The sequence below is a fragment of the Nerophis lumbriciformis genome, linkage group LG35 (genome assembly GCF_033978685.3).
Source record: "Nerophis lumbriciformis linkage group LG35, RoL_Nlum_v2.1, whole genome shotgun sequence".
Taxonomy (NCBI): Eukaryota; Metazoa; Chordata; class Actinopteri; order Syngnathiformes; family Syngnathidae; genus Nerophis; species Nerophis lumbriciformis.
In genome coordinates, this window is record NC_084582.2 from 16,829,935 (window position 1) to 16,849,494 (window position 19,560).

Below are 19,560 nucleotides of genomic sequence, written 5' to 3' on the forward strand. Positions count from 1 at the left end.
TATAACACCCTCCCTGGATTGTTAATAATCAAATGTAAACAATCAAATGCAGATACTTTTTCTTATGCCTTCTGATCTCTCTCTCTCTCTCTATGTCCACTACTTGCTGTACATATCCTACCAAGTCAGACCTACACTGTTTCAATATCCATTTCTCTATGTTCTCAATTGTTGATGACTGATGATAACAACCAAACCTAACCCCCCACCCCCTCAACACCCCGAATTGTAAATAATTTAAATAATTCAATGTATACACCCTGATGATTATCTTGTGTGATGACTGTATGATGATGATAGTATATATGATAGTATATATCTGTATCATGAATCAATTTAGTGGTTGAAAAACTTATTCGGGTGTTACCATTTAGTGGCCAATTGTACGGAATATGTACTTCACTGTGCAACCTACTAATAAAAGTCTTAATCAATCACTCAATACATATGCAATGCAGGAAGCATATTCAAATCAAGCGCTCGTTGTCTAAACTGCAGTACCAGTAATCACCGTTAGATGACGGCAGCTAACCGTGGTATGGAAAGGCGAGGTTGAAGCGCACAGACCCAGTAGAAGAAGAAGAGGGGACGAAAATAGGAGCGCTGTCATGGCGGCCAAGGTGAATACTTGTCTAATGTTCTCTTCTGCAAAGTTTCTGTTTAATAAACTCATTTTAAGAATGCTTATCTGTATAGTGTATCTACGTCCGGCATTCCGGCGTCGTGAGTTGTCAGACATGAGTAGTTATAGGCATTCGTCCAGTATGATTATACATCTGGCAGAATTCGTCAATGCTGTTGTATGTAATTAGTTTACAGCAGCTGGATCATTTTGGATTATTTGTCCACTAAATATTGCAATTTAACCGCGCATGTGAAAAAAAAAACTGTTTAAACTTTGCTTTTTGTGCCTCGGTGGAACCGTGGAACATAGTTTAAATAGGAACACAATTTAAAGTAGTTTAAATAAGAAACCCAACATTAATCAGAGACATTGTAATCGGCAACTTCTAATAGATACTGTTTAATTTAGTTCACATGTTTGGCACATTATTTAAGACCACTTATCAGCATTCCTGTCACTAAAATTAACCACTGCATTTATTTAACACCTGAGTCGCGTTCATTACGATCAGAACATACATCCTGTTGCCTTTAGGAAGCAAATAATGCCTTCTTAATTGATTAATGCTCTAATTTCTTCTGAGAATAGCAAGTAATTGTGTTTTTTCCAAGTACACTAATTTTACTTTCAAGCAGGTCCGTTTCACCACATTGGATACTAACAGCGGCGGACTAGGTCAAAAATGTGGCTCTGGATCCATCCTTCCATCAATTTTCTACCGCCTGTCCCTTTTTGGGGGTGCTGGAGCCTATCTCAGCTGCATTCGGGCAGTGGGCGGGTACTATTTGACTCTTAACCTCAATTTATTTTGACACATATTTTGGAGTTATGCAAAAACATAGGAAACATATTATTCAATCATTTATTTTTACTGCAAAATAACACAGTTATCCATCCATTTTCTACCGCTTGTCCCTTTTGGGGTCGCGGGGGGTGTTGGAGCCTATCTCGGCTGCATTCGGGCGGAAGGCGGGGTACACCCTGCACAAGTCGCCACCTCATCGCAGGGCCAACACAGATAGACAATAACAGTTAAAAAAACAAAAAACAACTATTGATATAATTCAAATACAATAATTACCAATAAAGGCAATGGCCATGTGATTACAGACTTTATCCCACTGAGTTTTCTGACAAGATGACATTTTCCTTTACTGCTAACAGTGACGGAGCAGGAAAGTGCTACAAATACGTTTGCTGTAAAATTTCTCGTAAAGCCACCTGTCATTAATTATGTTATATTATGATATGATGATACATCTGGCAGAATTAGTCAATGCTAATGCCCACTGTTGTATATAATTAGTTTACAGCTGCTGGATCATTTTGGATTATTTTTTTTGGCTAAATATTGCAATTTACCCACAATGGTTGCATTATGTGAAAAAAAATAAACTTGTAACTTCGCTTGTTGTGCCTTAGTGGAACATATTTTAAACGAGAACATATTTTAAAGTAGTTTAAATAAGAAAACCAACATTTATGGTGCACTACATATCAGAGAGACTGTTATTGGCAATTTCTAATAGATACTGTTTAATTTAGTTCACAAGTTAGGCACGTTATTTAAGACCACGTCTCAGCATTCCTGTCACTAAAATTATCCACTGCATTTATTTAACACCGCGTTCATTACGATCAGAACATACAACCTGTTGCTTTTAGGAAGCAACTAATGCTTTCTTAATCGATTAAACGCTCTAATTTCCTCTCAGAATGGCAAGTAATTGTGTTTTTTCCAAGTACACCAATTTTACTTTCAAGCAGCTCCGTTTGACCACATTTGATACTAACAGCGGCGGACTGGGTCAAAAATGTGGCTCTGGATCCATCCTTCCATCCATTTTCTACCGCTTGTCCCTTTTTGGGGGTGCTGGAGCCTATATCAGCTGCATTCGGGCGGTAGGCGGGTACTATTTGACTCTTAACCTCAATTTATTTTGACACATATTTTGGAGTTATGCAAAAACATAGGACACATATTATTCAATCATTTATTTTTACTGCAAATTAACACAGTTAAAAAAATATATATATATATATATTAATATAAATACAATATATACCAATAAAGGCAATGGCCATTTGATTACAGACTTTATCCCACTGAGTTTTCTGACAAGATGACATTTTCCTTTACATTCTGCTAACAGCGACGGAGCAGGAAAGTGCTACGATTACGTTTGCTGTAAAATGTCCCGTAAAGCCCCCTCTCATTAATTATGTTATATTATGATATGATTATACATCTGGCAGAATTAGTCAATGCTAATGCCCACTCCATCCATCCATTTTCTACCCCTTGTCCTGTTCGGGGTCACGGGGGGTGCTGGAACCTATCTCAGCTGTTGTATGTATTTAGTTTACAGCAGCTGGATCATTTCAGATGATTTTTTTTTTTTCTAAATATCGCATTAAGTCAAAAAAACTGTTGTAACTTTGCTTGTTGTGCCTTAGTGGACCATAGTTTAAAGAAGAACATATTTTAAAGTAGTTTAAATAAGAAAACCAACATTTATGGTGCACTACATATCAGAGAGACTGTAATCGGCAATTTCTAATAGATACTGTTTAATTTAGTTCACAAGTTAGGCACATTATTTAAGACCACGTCTCAGCATTCCTGTCACTAAAATGAACCACTGCATTTATTTAACACCTGAGCCGCGTTCAATACGATCAGAACTTACAACCTGTTGCCTTTAGGAAGCAAATAATGCCTTCTTAATCAATTGATGCTATATTTTCCTCTGAGAATGGCAAGTATTTGTGTTTTTTCAAGTACACCAATTTTACTTTCAAGCAGCTCCGTTTCACCACAGCGGCGGACCGGGTCAAAAATGTGGCTCTGGATATTTATACTATTTGACACTTGGGACAAGCAGTAGAAAATGGATGGATGGATGGACACTGAACCTGAATTTATTTTGACACATATTTTGTAGTTATGCAAAACCGTGGGAAACATATTATTCAATCATTTATTTTTACTGCAAAATAACACAGATTAAAAAAAAAAATCTATTAATATAATTCAGCCCTGCGATGAGGTGGCGACTTGACCAGGGTGTACCCCCTATGTATTTATACATGTGTATATACTGTATACATGTGTATATATACAAAGTCAAGGGCAGTCACTGCATGTTTTTGCCGTTGATGTTGATCACTTTTTTTAGGGTATTACAGCAAGTGACGAGGGTGGTCGCCATGGTTAAATTTGAGCCCTGTATATATACTTTCAGTGTGTATATAAAATGTTGATGGAGGGTTTTGAAGTTGTTTTAGAGGGCTTTGAAGGTTACAACGGTGACTCCCATTAGCCGCATTTTCTTAGCGTTTTTTTTAACATCTTTAAAAAAATCCTAAAAAAAGGCGTATGTGTTCTTGTCTCTTATAATGGTTGTGAACGAAAGGCAAAATTCCAAAAAAAGTGCAGTTCCCGTGTAACAGCTTATTTTTGTTCTTCCTAGTTGGTGATGGTGGCCGTCCCGGCAGTGCTGGGCATCGCCTCCATCCGAGTGTACACTGTGAGTGAAGTGTCCACTGATGGTCTCGTCACTCGAGAGAAGGTACTTGAATCAATATTGAAGGAGGCAATTCCTCGTCACATTACATTGATAACATTAATTTCTGTCTCCAGCTGAACATCTACACCCCAGTAACAAAATCTGCACAGCTGGTTCCTGATCAGCCAGGGCTAATTGAAAACGGCCTAACTACAGCGAGAGAAGGCCTGTTACCCTTTGTCCATGCTGTAAAGGTACTTGGTTCTCTTTAGCGCCTTTTTACAACATGCAATATATATACACTAACACTTCCCACGGTTTGATTATCTTACTCACTGTTTGTGCATGCATCTGCTGTTAGATCTCAAACAGAAAGTGACACATTCACAAGATTGCCTATGCCATCAACGGAACATTAGCCAAAACACACAAAAAAAAATCTGGCACTCATCTTGAAGTTGCTGAGCACAATCCCACATTCTCGGAAATGATGTTCATGCAATTACGTCCCACCCGATGATAAGACTTGACAGTTTGCTGTAGTGGAAGATGGAGAAAAAACACCAAGTGCCTGACTCGCATGCAAACATGTCACACTGTTGTTGGAAATTGTTTTCATGATGCTTCTGTTCCATTTTCCACACAGGGGGCCTGTGTTTCCGTGAAAAGAGGAAGTGTAAATCTTTACCACGCTGGAGAGGGTAGGTTGCTTTAGTGGCTGCAGTTGCAGATGTTCCATAAACATACAGTATACGAAGGCACATTACACAAATTATAACATGCCAGATTTTAATCTTCCTCTTGAAACACTTTAAAAACATTAAATGTATAAATAATTCAGAAAGAATAACGGAGGAAACTAATTTTGGCCGCTTGTAACCGTGATCTTGTGAGGGTAGGAACGTAGACCAATGGGTAAATTGAGAGCTTTGCCTTCCGGTTCAGCTCTTTCTTCACCACGACGGACCAATACATGGTCCGCATCACTGCAGGCGCTGCAACAATTCGCCTGTCGATCTTATGATCCACTCTTCCCTCACTCGTGAACAAGACTCTGAAGTACTTAAACTCCTCCACTTGGGGCAAGATCTCCTTTCCTACCCGGGTGAGAACCATGGACTTGGACTTAGAGGGGTGCTGATTCTTATCACAGTAGCTTCACACTTGGCTGCGAACCAATCCGCAACAAATTAATTTTTCCCATAGGAAATAATATGTCACATTAATTTTATAGACACTAATTATAGTTTTACATGCAGAAAACAATGCAAAATATGTATAAATCAATTTTACATAATTTTTAACTTTTATTGTATAATTGGCTAAGACAACGATGAACAGAGAGAGATCATGCGGGGAGAGCCACGCCGATGCCACCTTCATACTTTGCTACAAATTCCCTCTCGAATTTAATAGTGTTTCTCACCTTTATCAAAGTGCTAGAATGTGCAAATTTTTTTGGCCCCATATTACCTAATTTTGCAGGCTAACGAAATTGTTTTTAAAAAAGGACAGCAACCGAGTCAGGAATGTGTGGGATGCTTTGTTTTGACACAAATCCGTAGAATGGTAAGCAGACAAACAAACTAGTTTGTCAACCGCAATGTTCGGCCAAACTGATAAACTGAGACGTTTTATAAAAAACAAATCATACAGAAATTGGGGCGTACAAAAACTAAGGTACGTCTATTTTTGTTGCTAAATAGCATACTTACTATAGTACTTTCTGTGGAATGGAGGATGATGCAAGACTGTCGTTTACATAATGTACTATTATGTTATTCAGATTTATACCCAAATGGGTGGTTCCTTACCATATTAATCACCCAATGTACACAGTTAAATGTAATTTTTATTTGTTTGTATAACCCGGCTAACTAAAAAAAATGCAAACCAATCCACCAACATGGCTAAACAGGATGCAATAGTGTCAATTACAACTGGAGAATTGTGTCAGAAAACTACTTTGTGTACGTAATGATTGTTGTGATGAGATGGTGTGATGTACAAAAGAGTCAGAAGTATTTTCTACATTGACTGTTCTTCTGTGTGTCTCAGATGTATACTACTACTTGAAAAATCCTCCCCCGGGTTTTCTACCCCGATTTGGCACAATCACCATGGCTGGCGTGCTTGGCATGTTCTTGGCACGCAAAGGTAACCTGCCACTAATGCAGACACACATTACAAGCGTTTGGGGAGATGGTATTTTGAGAGTTGGTGATACGCACATTTACCAGGTGAAAGAGCTAAATTATGCAATTGTTAAATATAGCAGTGTGTTCAACTAAGTTATTTACACAAAAATATTTTGTAAATGTCTATTTAGATACCTTAGTTGTTTCCAAACGGTGTCTGTAACATGGCAGTAAAACAGCTGATCAAACAAAACAGACATCATCGTCATGGACCCACTCGCTGTGGAAGTTAGCTCTCCAATCAGCGAAACAGACTCAATACCTCCACTGTGATGTTTTTGGTGAATTTACTGAGTAATTTGTGAAATCAAAACAATACAAACAGAATTCCATTGTAGGTTAATAATACTAGCACAGACACTTGTAAATGTGTTAGCATAACAGCTAATGCTAATGACGCTAGCTTACTTACATTACGATAGCACGTACAAATATGCAGGAAAACACTTGTACAGTCATCACACGTGACGGTTTAGTACTTGAGAATTATTTTAGTTATATTGTAAAACCTACAAAGGTTGATAGGAGTGATGAATGAAGAATACTTTCGAGTAGAAGCGCTATAGACGAATAGTAAACGGAACGGCACTTATACTTCCAGTTGAAAGCTCAGTCTAAACAGGAGGGCGCTGCAGCAGGTGTAGTGAGCGAACTTGTCCAAAAGATGGCACCATACCACAAATAATAACACACCATTTCCATGTTTTTGCCTATTTTATTTTTTTTAACAATTGGCATTTCTATTTAAGCCGCAGAGTGCAAAGCGTTGGAAAAAAGTAGCGACCTATAGTCAGGAATTTACGGTACATTTTTCAAACCAAAATACACAACAAGAACACCACTGAATAGCTTATGTTAACATGAGGTTTAACGGAACAAAGTTTAAAAAATACATATATTTTTCACAATTACTAATCATATTGAATAAAAATTGCGCATGGACCCTAAGATTTAGTCTATCGTTCAGGATTTTCACTTACCGATGTCTCGTCCACATGTTCACGCAGGAAGTGCGTGCACATACCCAAAAGCAGTCCAAGAGAAACAAATAACAGTTTGTAGTCTTTTTGTTGTCTTGATAGTTTGTACATTTAATGATAGGTAATGATTGTTTTGGATTTGCCAAATCCATATCATTAACTGACAAAAAATACAACTAATGTTATGTGAAGTGTAGTTTACATGCTCAACTCCGCACTTTTGAAAGTTAGCGTACCCTCAAGGCAGCATTGTAAAGGTTAGAAATGGCCCCTTTAAATGACTGAACAATTTGGAGATTATCAGAAGCTAAATAATACTTAATAAACAGTTCTGTTTAATTGTGTGTGTCTAAAATAGGATATGCGGGTCCCTGGTTCTAACTAACACAAACAAACCAAGAATGTTTCTAGTAACGGAATGCATTTCAGCATATGTCTGGCACTTAGAGTTATGAATTTTCCTCAGTAAAATGTTTGACCGTTTGAATGCTACATTATGCCTCAGATCTGCTTTTGATAGCCATTTATCAGATACATGTATCCAACTTTAGTCCTCCTTCACAGTTTAAATGAGTAATATGGATTGATTTTTCGCTTCAAACAACATGTACCGTATTTTTCAGACTATAAGGTGCACTTAAAATCCTTCAATTTTCTCAAAAAATCAACGGTACACCTTATAACCCTGTGCACCTAATGTATGGATTAATTCTAGCTGTGCTTACTGACCTCGAAGCAATTTTATTTGGTACATGGTGCAATGATAAGTGTGACCAGTAGATGGCAGTCACATATAAGAGATATGTGTAGACTGCAAGCTGACGCCTGTTCAATAAATGATGCGAGCTCAGCAAGCCCAAAACTTTGATGTTTCATTGAGAATATAGAACATTACACACGGTGCTCGAAAATCAGTCAACATGTTTTAGTATGACTTTGGTAAGCTACAAAGCCGCACCGCTTGATGGATTGTCAGCAAAATAGGGCTACCGTAGTCAGACGTACTGTGCTTCAACATACGGGTATTATTATGGTGTGTGTAAAGGGCCCCAAAATGGGACATACTAGGAGACATTTTACCTAGAATTTTGTTCTGCAATAATATGCAAAACCAACTTTTCTTAACTATTGGTACGTGCTGATGTGTATTTGGGATCCCCATAAGTCCTCATTCGTCATTGTAGTCCGCACCAACGCTGTAGTCAATAAGCTCCTTATTGGTCTCTATCCTCTTGTTGTGGGGCATTCATCTTTCGCTGTTGCCATTGTTAATACAAAGTAACATGCAGTTCTAACTTATATCTATCAGAAGACTAAAAGCGCTAAAAACTCCTGGTGCAGCAAAGAAGAGGGGGAAAAAAGACGCTGTTGAAGTGGAACCACATAAATAAGACCGCCCACAAAACGGCACATCCTGAAGAGACGGTCAGAAAGCGGCTTGAAGATGGTCTGTAAAACATAATCTATGCAACATTTTGACCAAAGAACCACCATTACATGTTATGTAAACCACAAGGAAGTGTTTTATATGTAGAAAAAATAAATCATAATATGACCCCTTTAATGCACTTTATCTTCCGATGCACCTTTTATATGAAAATAGACCTGAGAAGACCCGCTCATCAGTATTGCGCTGATAATATAATCCGGTGTGCCCTATAGTCAGAAACATACAGTAATGTACATTATATCAAAACCTCGAATATACCCTAGTTTATAAGGGCTATAATCTGTCATTGTCATGGCAGTAGAACTACTGTAAACTCGGTGGACCAGCTAGGACGTCTCTCATGTTGCCTGTATTAGTTTATAGCCATGGGCATTATCACTAGCATCTACTTTAGTGTTTAAATGTCACTGTTGGAATGATAAGACAGCATTAATTTGAAGAAACGCTGTTGTAGTACTGCTACTTTAAAGTTCTGAAGGTTAATTCATGTAGTAAAACATCATTTTAGGCTCTCGTTTGAAGAGAATCGCAGTTCCTTTGGGTCTGATAAGTGCTGGAGCCTCAGTGTGCTACCCCAGCCAGGCAGTGGTTGTCTTTAAGGTGAGCCTTTTTCTCCATACAAATCTTGTTGGCAGTCGTTAACACAAACATTCATGCAACAAAACACTGGTATTCTCTTGTTACCAAGGTGACTGGCAAGAAAATGTATGCTGCTGGCCAGTGGAGCCGCGCTGCTGTGTCTTCACTGCTCACCTCCAAGTCTTCAGAACCTGATATTTCTCCACAGCAACAGGTTATTTATCCCTTTAAACATAATGTGTTTACTTACAACTAAAACAAACTTAATGATTTCCTTTTAGAAATAATATCTTTATGAGAAGATTGTCCTTACTTTTTTATTGATTAAATGTCTTTCTCAGACAATGGAGTACGTTTGGTAATATATAAATAGGCGAAATTTACACGATTCACTTTCTGTCAATGTTGGTTCAACTTGAGGGATGGTAGAGACTCCCTCTGAATAGTCTGATTTCCTGTTTCCGTGCCACTGTCCAAGCATAATAATGCATGCCGAAGGATTTGTGCAAGAACAAATAATTGTGTTGTTGTAACCTTAGCTTATGTTGCGTTATTCTTCTTTAGACTACAAAACAGTTGATGTTAGTTCCAATTTCTTCTACACAGTCATCAAAATGTAACAATTAATTAATCTACAAATCTGTTTTAATGCCCATTTCCTTTGCCTGCATTTGTGTACTTTGTTATAAACTTAGTGATTGTTCTGTAGTACACTATTGTAAATCTAAAGAAATTAAGGTCACATTGTAAAAAATGAAATATATTGTAGGGCTTCACAATTTTGAGAAAATAACTTAGTTTTGATTTTTCTCTCCAAAATTGCGATTTTCATATTTAATACATATAAAAACATAAAACTGCGAAACTAACGAATTAAGGAAGACATATTACTTTTAGAAAGTCAATCAACATATTCTTGTCTCAAGCCCCACACAGACAGACTCAGCTTTTGTCTACATCATGTTCTTAAACTGAAAAAATAACTGATACAAACTATGCAGTGTTTATAATGTAATCATAAAATATAATATTAATGCAAGTAACCATTTTAAAAGATATAAACTTTTATTTGTCATTACTGTATAATTATTTACCATTGTACTGTATTTGAAAGGTAAATAACTTTATTTTAAATAAATAAGCACAAAAAAAATGTTATAGCATTTTGACCACCCGATTTGAAGCTGAAATATTATCACAACAGGACATTTGGCTTTGTAACCATATTATTCCTCTTAAATTTTGTTACTCTGCGGGACTTCTCACTAGCAAGTCGCGAATAGCAAGACTCTCTGTCTGTCTTACTATGTGTGTATAAAACAGGCGATCTCACTCTCCGCCCACCCGGACAAAGATTGTTAATGACTACAAAGAGGGCTCACTGCGTTCAGTTAATTTTACTGTTAAACAAACCAGCCCAGGTGCAGAAAGTGATGCACAGAGTGAGACCTCCTTCTCCCTGTTTGAAGCGATAAACGAAGAAATGCTAGGTTCAACAATTCTGATTAGCGAACATGTCTGCCACTCAAACACCGGTGAAGGCAAAAAAAATAAAAAGAGATTATCACGCTAATAAAACTAAATGTCGATTCAATGCCGATCAATTTGCAGCACTAACGCCTGGTACTGGAAAGAACAATGGTATAATGGTTTTTCAACTGGCAACATGTACAGGCTTATCTACATGTACTGTATATTGCTTGAACAGATTTGTAAGTGTCCTTATTTTGTTTGCATATTACACATGCTCTTCATAGGCAGCTCCTGTGCAACCTCATGAGGCTGCAGTGGTTGACGAGCCTTGTCACGCTTCAGAGCGCATCTCAGATGCTGAAGCGGAATCAGTGGAGTGTGTTGCAGCTTCTGATAAACTCATCATCGCTATCACAGCAGAGGGGGTGCCAGTCACACAAGCAGAGATCTCAGCTGAGCAGGTCCCCGCAGAGACTGACTCAGGTAGAACAGATATTGATCTCTGACCTCCCTTTTCTCGGTCTCTAGTTCTTTATCCCACATCAATCACATGCGAATACTATTATTTTTATTTTATTTTTCTTTGTTACTCTCCATTTGTATCCTCATTGTGTGCTGCATCTGATGTCTGAAAATACAGAGACCACTCCTCCCACTAAGGAATCGGTTGACCCTGTTCAATGCGAGGAGCCTCAGCTCTCCAACAAAGCACCAGAGGGCGCTGTTGCTGCATCTGAGGACGTTTCGATTGCATCAGAGGTCATTGTTCCTGCATTTGATGCCTTTCCCACTGAAACCCTGCCTTTGGAGCCCATATTAAATCCAGACCCTGAGACGGGAGAGATTGCTCAATCCACACCAGCTGAGGTTCCTGCTTCCACAGAAGAACCGCCAACTTCAGAAACCACAGCGGAACTAGCAGGTATCACATATATTTGGACTAGACCACATCAGTCAGTTTTCTTAACTAGCTGAATCATTCATTGTAATAAGCACTAATAGATAAAGTCCCAACAAACTCTTCTTTCTATTTTGGTCACTTCCTGATATTACATAATTTCCCCTAAACAAAGCCGTCAATAATTCCTTCAGTTTCCAAAATGTGGAATGCATCACAGAACTATATTTGGACAAACTTTATATCCCACCCAAACCTCTCCTTTGATTCCTCAAGTTTTGTTACATCACTTCCACAGTCGCTGAGACCAGAAATATTTGACAATATTAATTCTGTCATCAAAGCATTTATTCTTCCTGTTAGTTCCACAAGCTTGATACAAAGGAACAGTTGTGGGTGCCCTATTTGTAAAGTTGGGCTTGCGAAGCATTAATGCTTCACTTTGGGGAAGTGATTGTTGAAACTGAAACGTGGTTCCTAAATAACACTGGTAGTAACCAGACCAATAAAAGTAACTATCGGTACCTCATTTTGGTGCTCAATTGGCACATTAGAACATTTGTGCTGCGATACAGACAGACAACAAAGACTGACCCCTTTTTTTAGTTTCATTTTTAACACGCCAACAGTATTCATCAGATCCACCGTCGTACACAGTTTACTGCATCCAGCAGTCACAACAGCGCAAACTTCCTTATTCTACACCAATCACGGTTTAGCAAGTTGTTCACAAACCTCGAAACTCTGGACTTCAACAATACAACACAAGTGTGACTGAAATGCCGCTGGCATTGAGCAGACTTTAGGAGGGGAAAAAAAGGACAGCAGGCAGGAAGTTGACAGGTACTTTTTATCTGATCAGAAGTTGTGAATAAGTATGGGGAACTGAAACCTAGGTTTGTAATTGTAATATGCCAAAAGCAGCCCTCATAACACTGTTAACCCGCTAGCCAGTAACCACAACAACAGCTACTTTCTCATTATGCACCAACGGTTACAGCGAGCAGGGTTGCATTTAGGAACACCCAGAATTTTGGCATCAAACATTGCATATCAAGTAAGTCATATTTTGCATGTTTTCAATGTTTTGTATTTTTGTACAAACCCCGTTTCCATATGAGTTGGGAAATTGTGTTAGATGTAAATATAAACGGAATACAATGATTTGCAAATCCTTTTCAACCCATATTCAATTGAATGCACTACAAAGACAAGATATTTGATGTTCAAACTCATAAACTTTTTTTTTTTTTTTTTGCAAATAATAATTAACTTAGAATTTCATGGCTGCAACATGTGCCAAAGTAGTTGGGAAAGGGCATGTTCACCACTGTGTTACATGGCCTTTCCTTTTAACAACATTCAGTAAACGTTTGGGAACTGAGGAGACACATTTTTTTAGCTTCTCAGGTGGAATTCTTTCCCATTCTTGCTTGATGTACAGCTTAAGTTGTTCAACAGTCCGGGGGTCTCCGTTGTGGTATTTTAGGCTTCATAATGCACCAAACATTTTCAATGGGAGACAGGTCTGGACTACAGGCAGGCCAGTCTAGTACCCGCACTCTTTTACTATGAAGCCACGTTGATGTAACACTCATTGGCATTGTCTTGCTGAAATAAGCAGGGGCGTCCATGAAAAAGACAGCGCTTAGATGGCAGCATATGTTGTTCCAAAACCTGTATCAGTGACGTGCGGTGAACTATACACCAGGTGAGGCAAAGATAGTTTTGGAGTTGTTTTTTTTCTTTTTTTTACTCAAATTCATATGTGCAGCTCTAATCATTAGTTTGCACATTAGAATAACAAGAAAAAGAAGGGATTTATTTGCTTTCATAAAAGCATTATCATAATGATATTATGATATGATAAATGGGTCCAAAAAGTATTTGATAAAGCTGTTATTAAATACTTTTAGGTCCCATTTGGTTTTAACAAAATAAATCAAGTATTGTGAGTGTATCTTACCTTTCTGTACTTGTATCTGAAGCAGCAATAGCTATCCTCCATGAAAACCTACTTTGTATGATCACATTCATTTTGTCTTAAAGTCCAGTTTAGAGAAGTATTTCATATTGGATACAGTATATAATCCTCCATATTGGCAGACACATTCATTTGATTTAATGTTTTTGCATGCAATTAAACAATATTTTTGCATCTGACAAAACACACCCACAAACGCTGGTTTACTCTAATAAAAATGCCATGTTTGTTATAAATAGTTTTGAAAAAAAAAGCTGGCTTCCGCTGGAGAGACATGTGTCTGCTCGCACTTCTCCCAGTGTGGCGAGTCAGAGTACTGCTAGCTTGTTGTCACTTATTCTGCAGCCGAGTAGTCGCAAGAATGATCCCTGGGATCACTAGCGCTCTCCACCACCATGAGGCGGGAGAACTGTGTGCCTCCCCCAGTGCGTCTTCACAGCCGTTTTATGATTGCTCAGCACAAGAAATACGTTACACACATACAGTTGTTGACAAAATACACTGTACATTATATACCTCAGCTAACTAAACTATGGAAATTTATAATATAATTCATATAGCAATACGGTCTCACTGCACAGCAGGCCAGCAGTTAGCCGAGTCATTGCGCAATCCATGGTGAGGCTCAACTGGCTGCTGACTCACCGCAAGTCTCTTCTCAGTATTTGAACGGCAAATGTGAAAATTCAGCGATTTTGAATAAAAATAATCTAAAACTGGTGAAGTTAAATGGAGAATAACTTTAAAGTATAATCACTGTATACATATAACAATTTAATTAATTATTTTTCTTTTTACATTTTTTTTCTTTCCTTGATGGCACGTGAGGCACTGTCTCACCTGCCTCCCCTGACTGCTCGTCACTGACCTGTATGTACCTTTCAGCATTAATGGTGCCTTCACAGATGTGTAAGTTACCCATGCCTTGGGCACTAATGCACCCCCTTACCATCACAGATGCTGGCTTTTGAACTTTGCGTCGATAACAGTCTGCGACAATCTGTATTTAGTGACAGTGGTTTTCTGAAGTGCTCCTGAGCCCATGTGGTTATATCCTTTAGAGACTGATGTCGGTTTTTGATACAGGGATCGAAGGTCACGGTCATTCAATGTTGGTTTCCGGCTATGCCGCTTCTGTGGAGTGATTTCTCCAGATTCTCTGAACCTTTTGATGATATTATGGACCGTAGATGTTGAAATCCCTAAATTTCTTGCAATTACACTTTCAGAAACGTTGTTCTTAAACTGTTTGACTATTTGCTCATGCAGTTGTGGACAAAGGGGTGTACCTCGCCCCATCCTTTCTTGTGAAAGACTGAGCATTTTTTGGGAAGCTGTTTTTATACCCAATCATGGCACCCACCTGATCCCAATTAGCCTGCACACCTGTGGGATGTTCCAAATAAGTGTTTGATGAGCATTCCTCAACTTTATCAGTATTTATTGCCACCTTTCCCAACTTATTTGTCACGTGTTGCTGGCATCAAATTCTAAAGTGAATGATTATTTGCAAAAACAAAATTTTAATCAGTTTGAACATCAAATATGTTGTCTTTGTAGCATATTCAACTGAATATGGGTTGAAAATAATTTGCAAATCATTGTATTCCGTTTATATTTACATCTAACACAATTCCCCTACTCATATGGAAACGGGGTTTGTATTTGTATATGCTTTTGTGTTTTGTAATAATAATTGTTGTAGTTTTACTTCTTATGTTTTAAGCTGTTACTTAGACTGTATCATTTTAATTATAACTAACTACCGGTATTTCAATTATTAGTATGTTCAACTCAAAATGTCACAAAATTCCATAAAAATGAAAAGGCATTGTTTTTATCTTGCAAAAATTGGCATGTTTTAATTTTTTTTTTTTATGTACTGGTTTGTGCACCGTCTAAGTACAGTTACCGATTTAACACCGATATTGGTTAAAATTTAAATGATATCCATCCTTAGTTGTGCCCTAATGACCAACAGTACATTTCTGGCCTTCAAAATTAAAGTGTTGCACGCTAAATCCCGTCTGATAAGATAAGGGGGCAGATAAATATAAGAATAGTATTCTTCCATCTGCTCCTTTCTGATCATGGAAATGTATAAGAAACAAAAAAACAATGAAAGTATCAACTGTATATGGCTTGTATATATGCATTTTCATGAAAGGAATAAAAAGAAAAAATAAGAAATGAAAGGGTCTCAGTTAAATAAAAAGTAAATATACTTTGCACAGTCGCTCTGTATTGCTATTTTGGTTTTGCTTTGATACTTCTGAGAATATGTTTTGAATTCCATATTCTTGAATTTCTATGTTTTTTTAGCACTGTTTGAGCACCCGCAGCATTTCAGAAGTACATATTTGGTAGTAGTATCGGTATAAATGTAAAGGATTCCCATCCCTATTCATGGAAAACTCTGCATTGTTTTGCTTCACTGATTCTGACTCTTCTAAATTGATGTCTTGTTAATATTTATTCTTTAGTTGCAGTTAACTTACGTACACTACATGGGACAGGCACAAGCTCACTCTAAGGAGGATAAGCGGTATTGAAAAAAATACATTGTGCATTGTTCACGTAACAAAGTGTTGTACTGATGGCAACGGTGTTGACACTGTGTGATTTGTCACCTTCAACACCAGTTGCTGAGTCCTCAGAAGTGCAGACTGCTGCTGCGGAAAAGGAGCAGACACCAGAACACACGCCTTTGGAACATCCTGCAGTAGAAAACAACAAAGGTACAATGTCATTAGGTCAATAAACCTGTTGGAGGAAGATTTCTTACAAACATTCCAAGCTTTCTACGACTTCCCGAAAATTCCAGAGAAGACAAAAATGTGCTGGCTCTGGTTTTTGTGTAACATTTGCTCCTAATGATTCAAACACCTCACAAAAATGTCATATCATGGGAAACATGCAGACAGTTTTGTGACTGACCGATTTACCCTCCTAGCCAAAATCACACCTGAGTTAGTTAAATGTATGTTTTGAACTGTTTTACTCACATGCACTTGTAGAAGTATGATACATTTTTTATTTTCTTTGACTTATTAATAAGTGAATTCTTATCACAGGAGTGTTGGTGTTGCTCTGAGTTATTGTTGCTCTTACCTATTGTGTCTGTCAACATCTGTAGCACTACACAAATCTGGCATGAAAATGTTCTCAAACGTTACCATTTATTTTTTTCTCCATTCCCTTCAGGGGACTCTTGTTATTCACCGGATCCCGCACTTTTGGACTTTGGCCAATCCAACCCAGAGGACGAAGACCTCTACAGCACTCGCAGCTAAGATCCACTATCACAAATCTCATCCATACTGAGAAACACACATACAGTATAAAGCAGACAACATGATTTGTTTAGGTGACAACATTGTCATTCTTGCCACACAATTTTGATTCCCCACATTAAAAATGAAGTGAAAACATAGTCAAATATTGTGTAAGGATAGATGTGTGCTACGGATATCAGATTGTATACCGGTAATTATCCCACTCTTTTTTTTATGTTTACCAATGAATTGCTGTTGTGTTGCAGTCGACACAGTCCTGAATGTTTGTCATTTAGATTACTGAGTTGGTTACCTCGGCATTTCTTCTAATCATTATGAATATTTGGACGTAAAATGGTGCAATTATGTTTTTGCCAAAAATGTATTCACTTATTGATTAAAGAAGTCAATAAATCTATATTTTTCTTGAATTCATGTCTGTGTTTTATCTTATGCAAAAACAAATGCTTGGTCTTATGCCAGGGTTAAGTGAAGCAGTTGTAGAAGTCTCTGTTGTGTTGAGCGATTGATTGAGTAGTTGGACAAAACACTCTTTACAGCCTCAATGCGTATTTTAGGAAAAAACATTTAAATTAAAGTTGTTTTCTGCTTGCCATAACCTTCACTCTTTCTTTTCTAATAAATGCACATGAACATGTAAATTGCACTTTAAAATTAAAATTCTCCGCTGTTTGTTGTCACACAGATCACAACACCCACACAGCCACTTTGTTGCAGTGGCCGGAAACTAGCTGTACATCAAGCAAGAATGGGAAAGAATTCCACCTGAAAAGCTTAAAAAATGTGTCTCCTCAGTTCCCAAACGTTTACTGAGTGTTGTTAAAAGGAAAAAAAAAACTTGGCACAGGGGCATTTTTACCACTGTGTTACATGGCCTTTCCTTTGAACAACACTCAGTAAACGTTTGGGAACTGAGGAGACACATTTTTTAAGCTTCTCAGGTGGAATTATTTCCCATTCTTGCTTGATGTACAGCTTAAGTTGTTCAACAGTCCGGGGTCTCCGTTCTCGTATTTTACGCTTCATATTGCACCACACATTTTCAATGGGAGACAGGTCTGGACTACAGGCAGGCCAGTCTAGTACCTGCACTCTTTTACTATGAAGCCACGCTGTTGTAACACGTGGCTTGGTATTGCCTTGCTGAAATAAGCAGGGGCGTCCATGAAAAAGACGTTGCTTGGATGGCAACATATGTTGCTCCAAAACCTGTATGTACCTTTCAGCATTAATGGCGCCTTCACTTATGTTTAAGTTACCCATGCCTTGAGATCTAATACACCCCCATACCATCACAGATGCTGGCTTTTGAACTTTCCACCTATAACAATCCGGATGGTTCTTTTCCTCTTTGGTCCGGAGGACACGACGTCCACACTTTCCAAAAACAATTTGAAATGTCGACTCCTCAGACCACAGAACACTTTTACACTTTGCATCAGTCCATCGTAGATGAGCTCGGCCCAGCAAAGCCGGCGACGTTTCTGGGTGTTTTGCATAGTATAGTTTTAACTTGCACTTACAGATGTAGCGACGGACTGTAGTATCTGACGGTGGTTTTCTGAAATGTTCCTTAGCCCATGTGGTGATATCCTTTACACACTGATGTCTGTTTTTAATGCAGAGAGATCAAAGATCACAGCCCTGCCGCTTACGTGCAGGGATTTCTCCAGATTCTCTGAACTTTTTGATGATATTACGGACCGTGGATGGTGAAATCCCTAAATGTCTTGCAATAGCTCGTTGAGAAATGTTGTTCTTAAACTGTTCAACAATTTGCTCACGCATTTGTTCACAAAGTGGTGACCCTCGCCCCATCCTTGTTTGTGAATGACTGAGCATTTCATGGAAGCTGCTTTTATACCCAATCATTTGGATTTGATTTTGATTTGATATATTTTTATTTCAAATATGCAAAAAATCAAAAGCAAGCCCAGAAACAAGTGGTAGAAAATGGATGGATGGATGGATATTTTTATTTCAAATGTGCAAAAAAACAAGAGCAAGCCCGATCCAACACAGTGCTACAGCCCCAACAGCCATCACAACAAAATGAAAACAATGGAGAACATAAAATTAAAACAAATGAGCTTTGGACTTTTTTTTTCTTTTTTTTTCTACATATTTGAAAAGGAGTGAGAAGAAGTTTACACTTATTTAATCCCACCCCTTTTTTTAAGTCATGAATTACTCTGGGCTAGAACTACCTGTTCACTCTATGTGCAGACTTAATGAACTTGTATACACATAAATTATAAATATATACATACATATGCACACTACACACATACATAGCCACACCATTACCACTAGTGATCATGGAAATGGTATCATGCCACAGCAGCAACACCACTGCCTCAATGGACAGCCCCACACTCTTCTGTAACACAAACAACCCAATATCAAACCCCTTCTTCATCTCTGTACCTCTGGAATACCATGTACCTATACTTCTTTTTAAACTGGTTTATATATGGACATTGCTTTAACTCCACATTCAAACCATTCCATAGTTTCACTCCACAAATTGAAATACAAAAACGTTTAATGGTCGTTCTATAACTAAGC

General features: G+C 38.0%; 1 protein-coding gene across 1 annotated transcript; it reads left to right on the forward strand.

Annotated features, from left to right (window-relative positions):
• Positions 1 to 501: 501 nt before the first annotated feature.
• On the forward strand, positions 502 to 17,402 carry apool (apolipoprotein O-like). Its single transcript, XM_061927745.2, has 11 exons — positions 502 to 620; positions 4,099 to 4,197; positions 4,269 to 4,388; positions 4,781 to 4,835; positions 6,193 to 6,291; positions 9,271 to 9,362; positions 9,451 to 9,555; positions 11,099 to 11,297; positions 11,455 to 11,736; positions 16,339 to 16,434; positions 16,901 to 17,402. The coding sequence occupies exons 1-11, from the start codon at positions 609 to 611 to the stop codon at positions 16,987 to 16,989; spliced, it is 1,248 nt and encodes a 415-aa protein (XP_061783729.2). The 5' UTR covers positions 502 to 608; the 3' UTR covers positions 16,990 to 17,402.
• Positions 17,403 to 19,560: the final 2,158 nt, after the last annotated feature.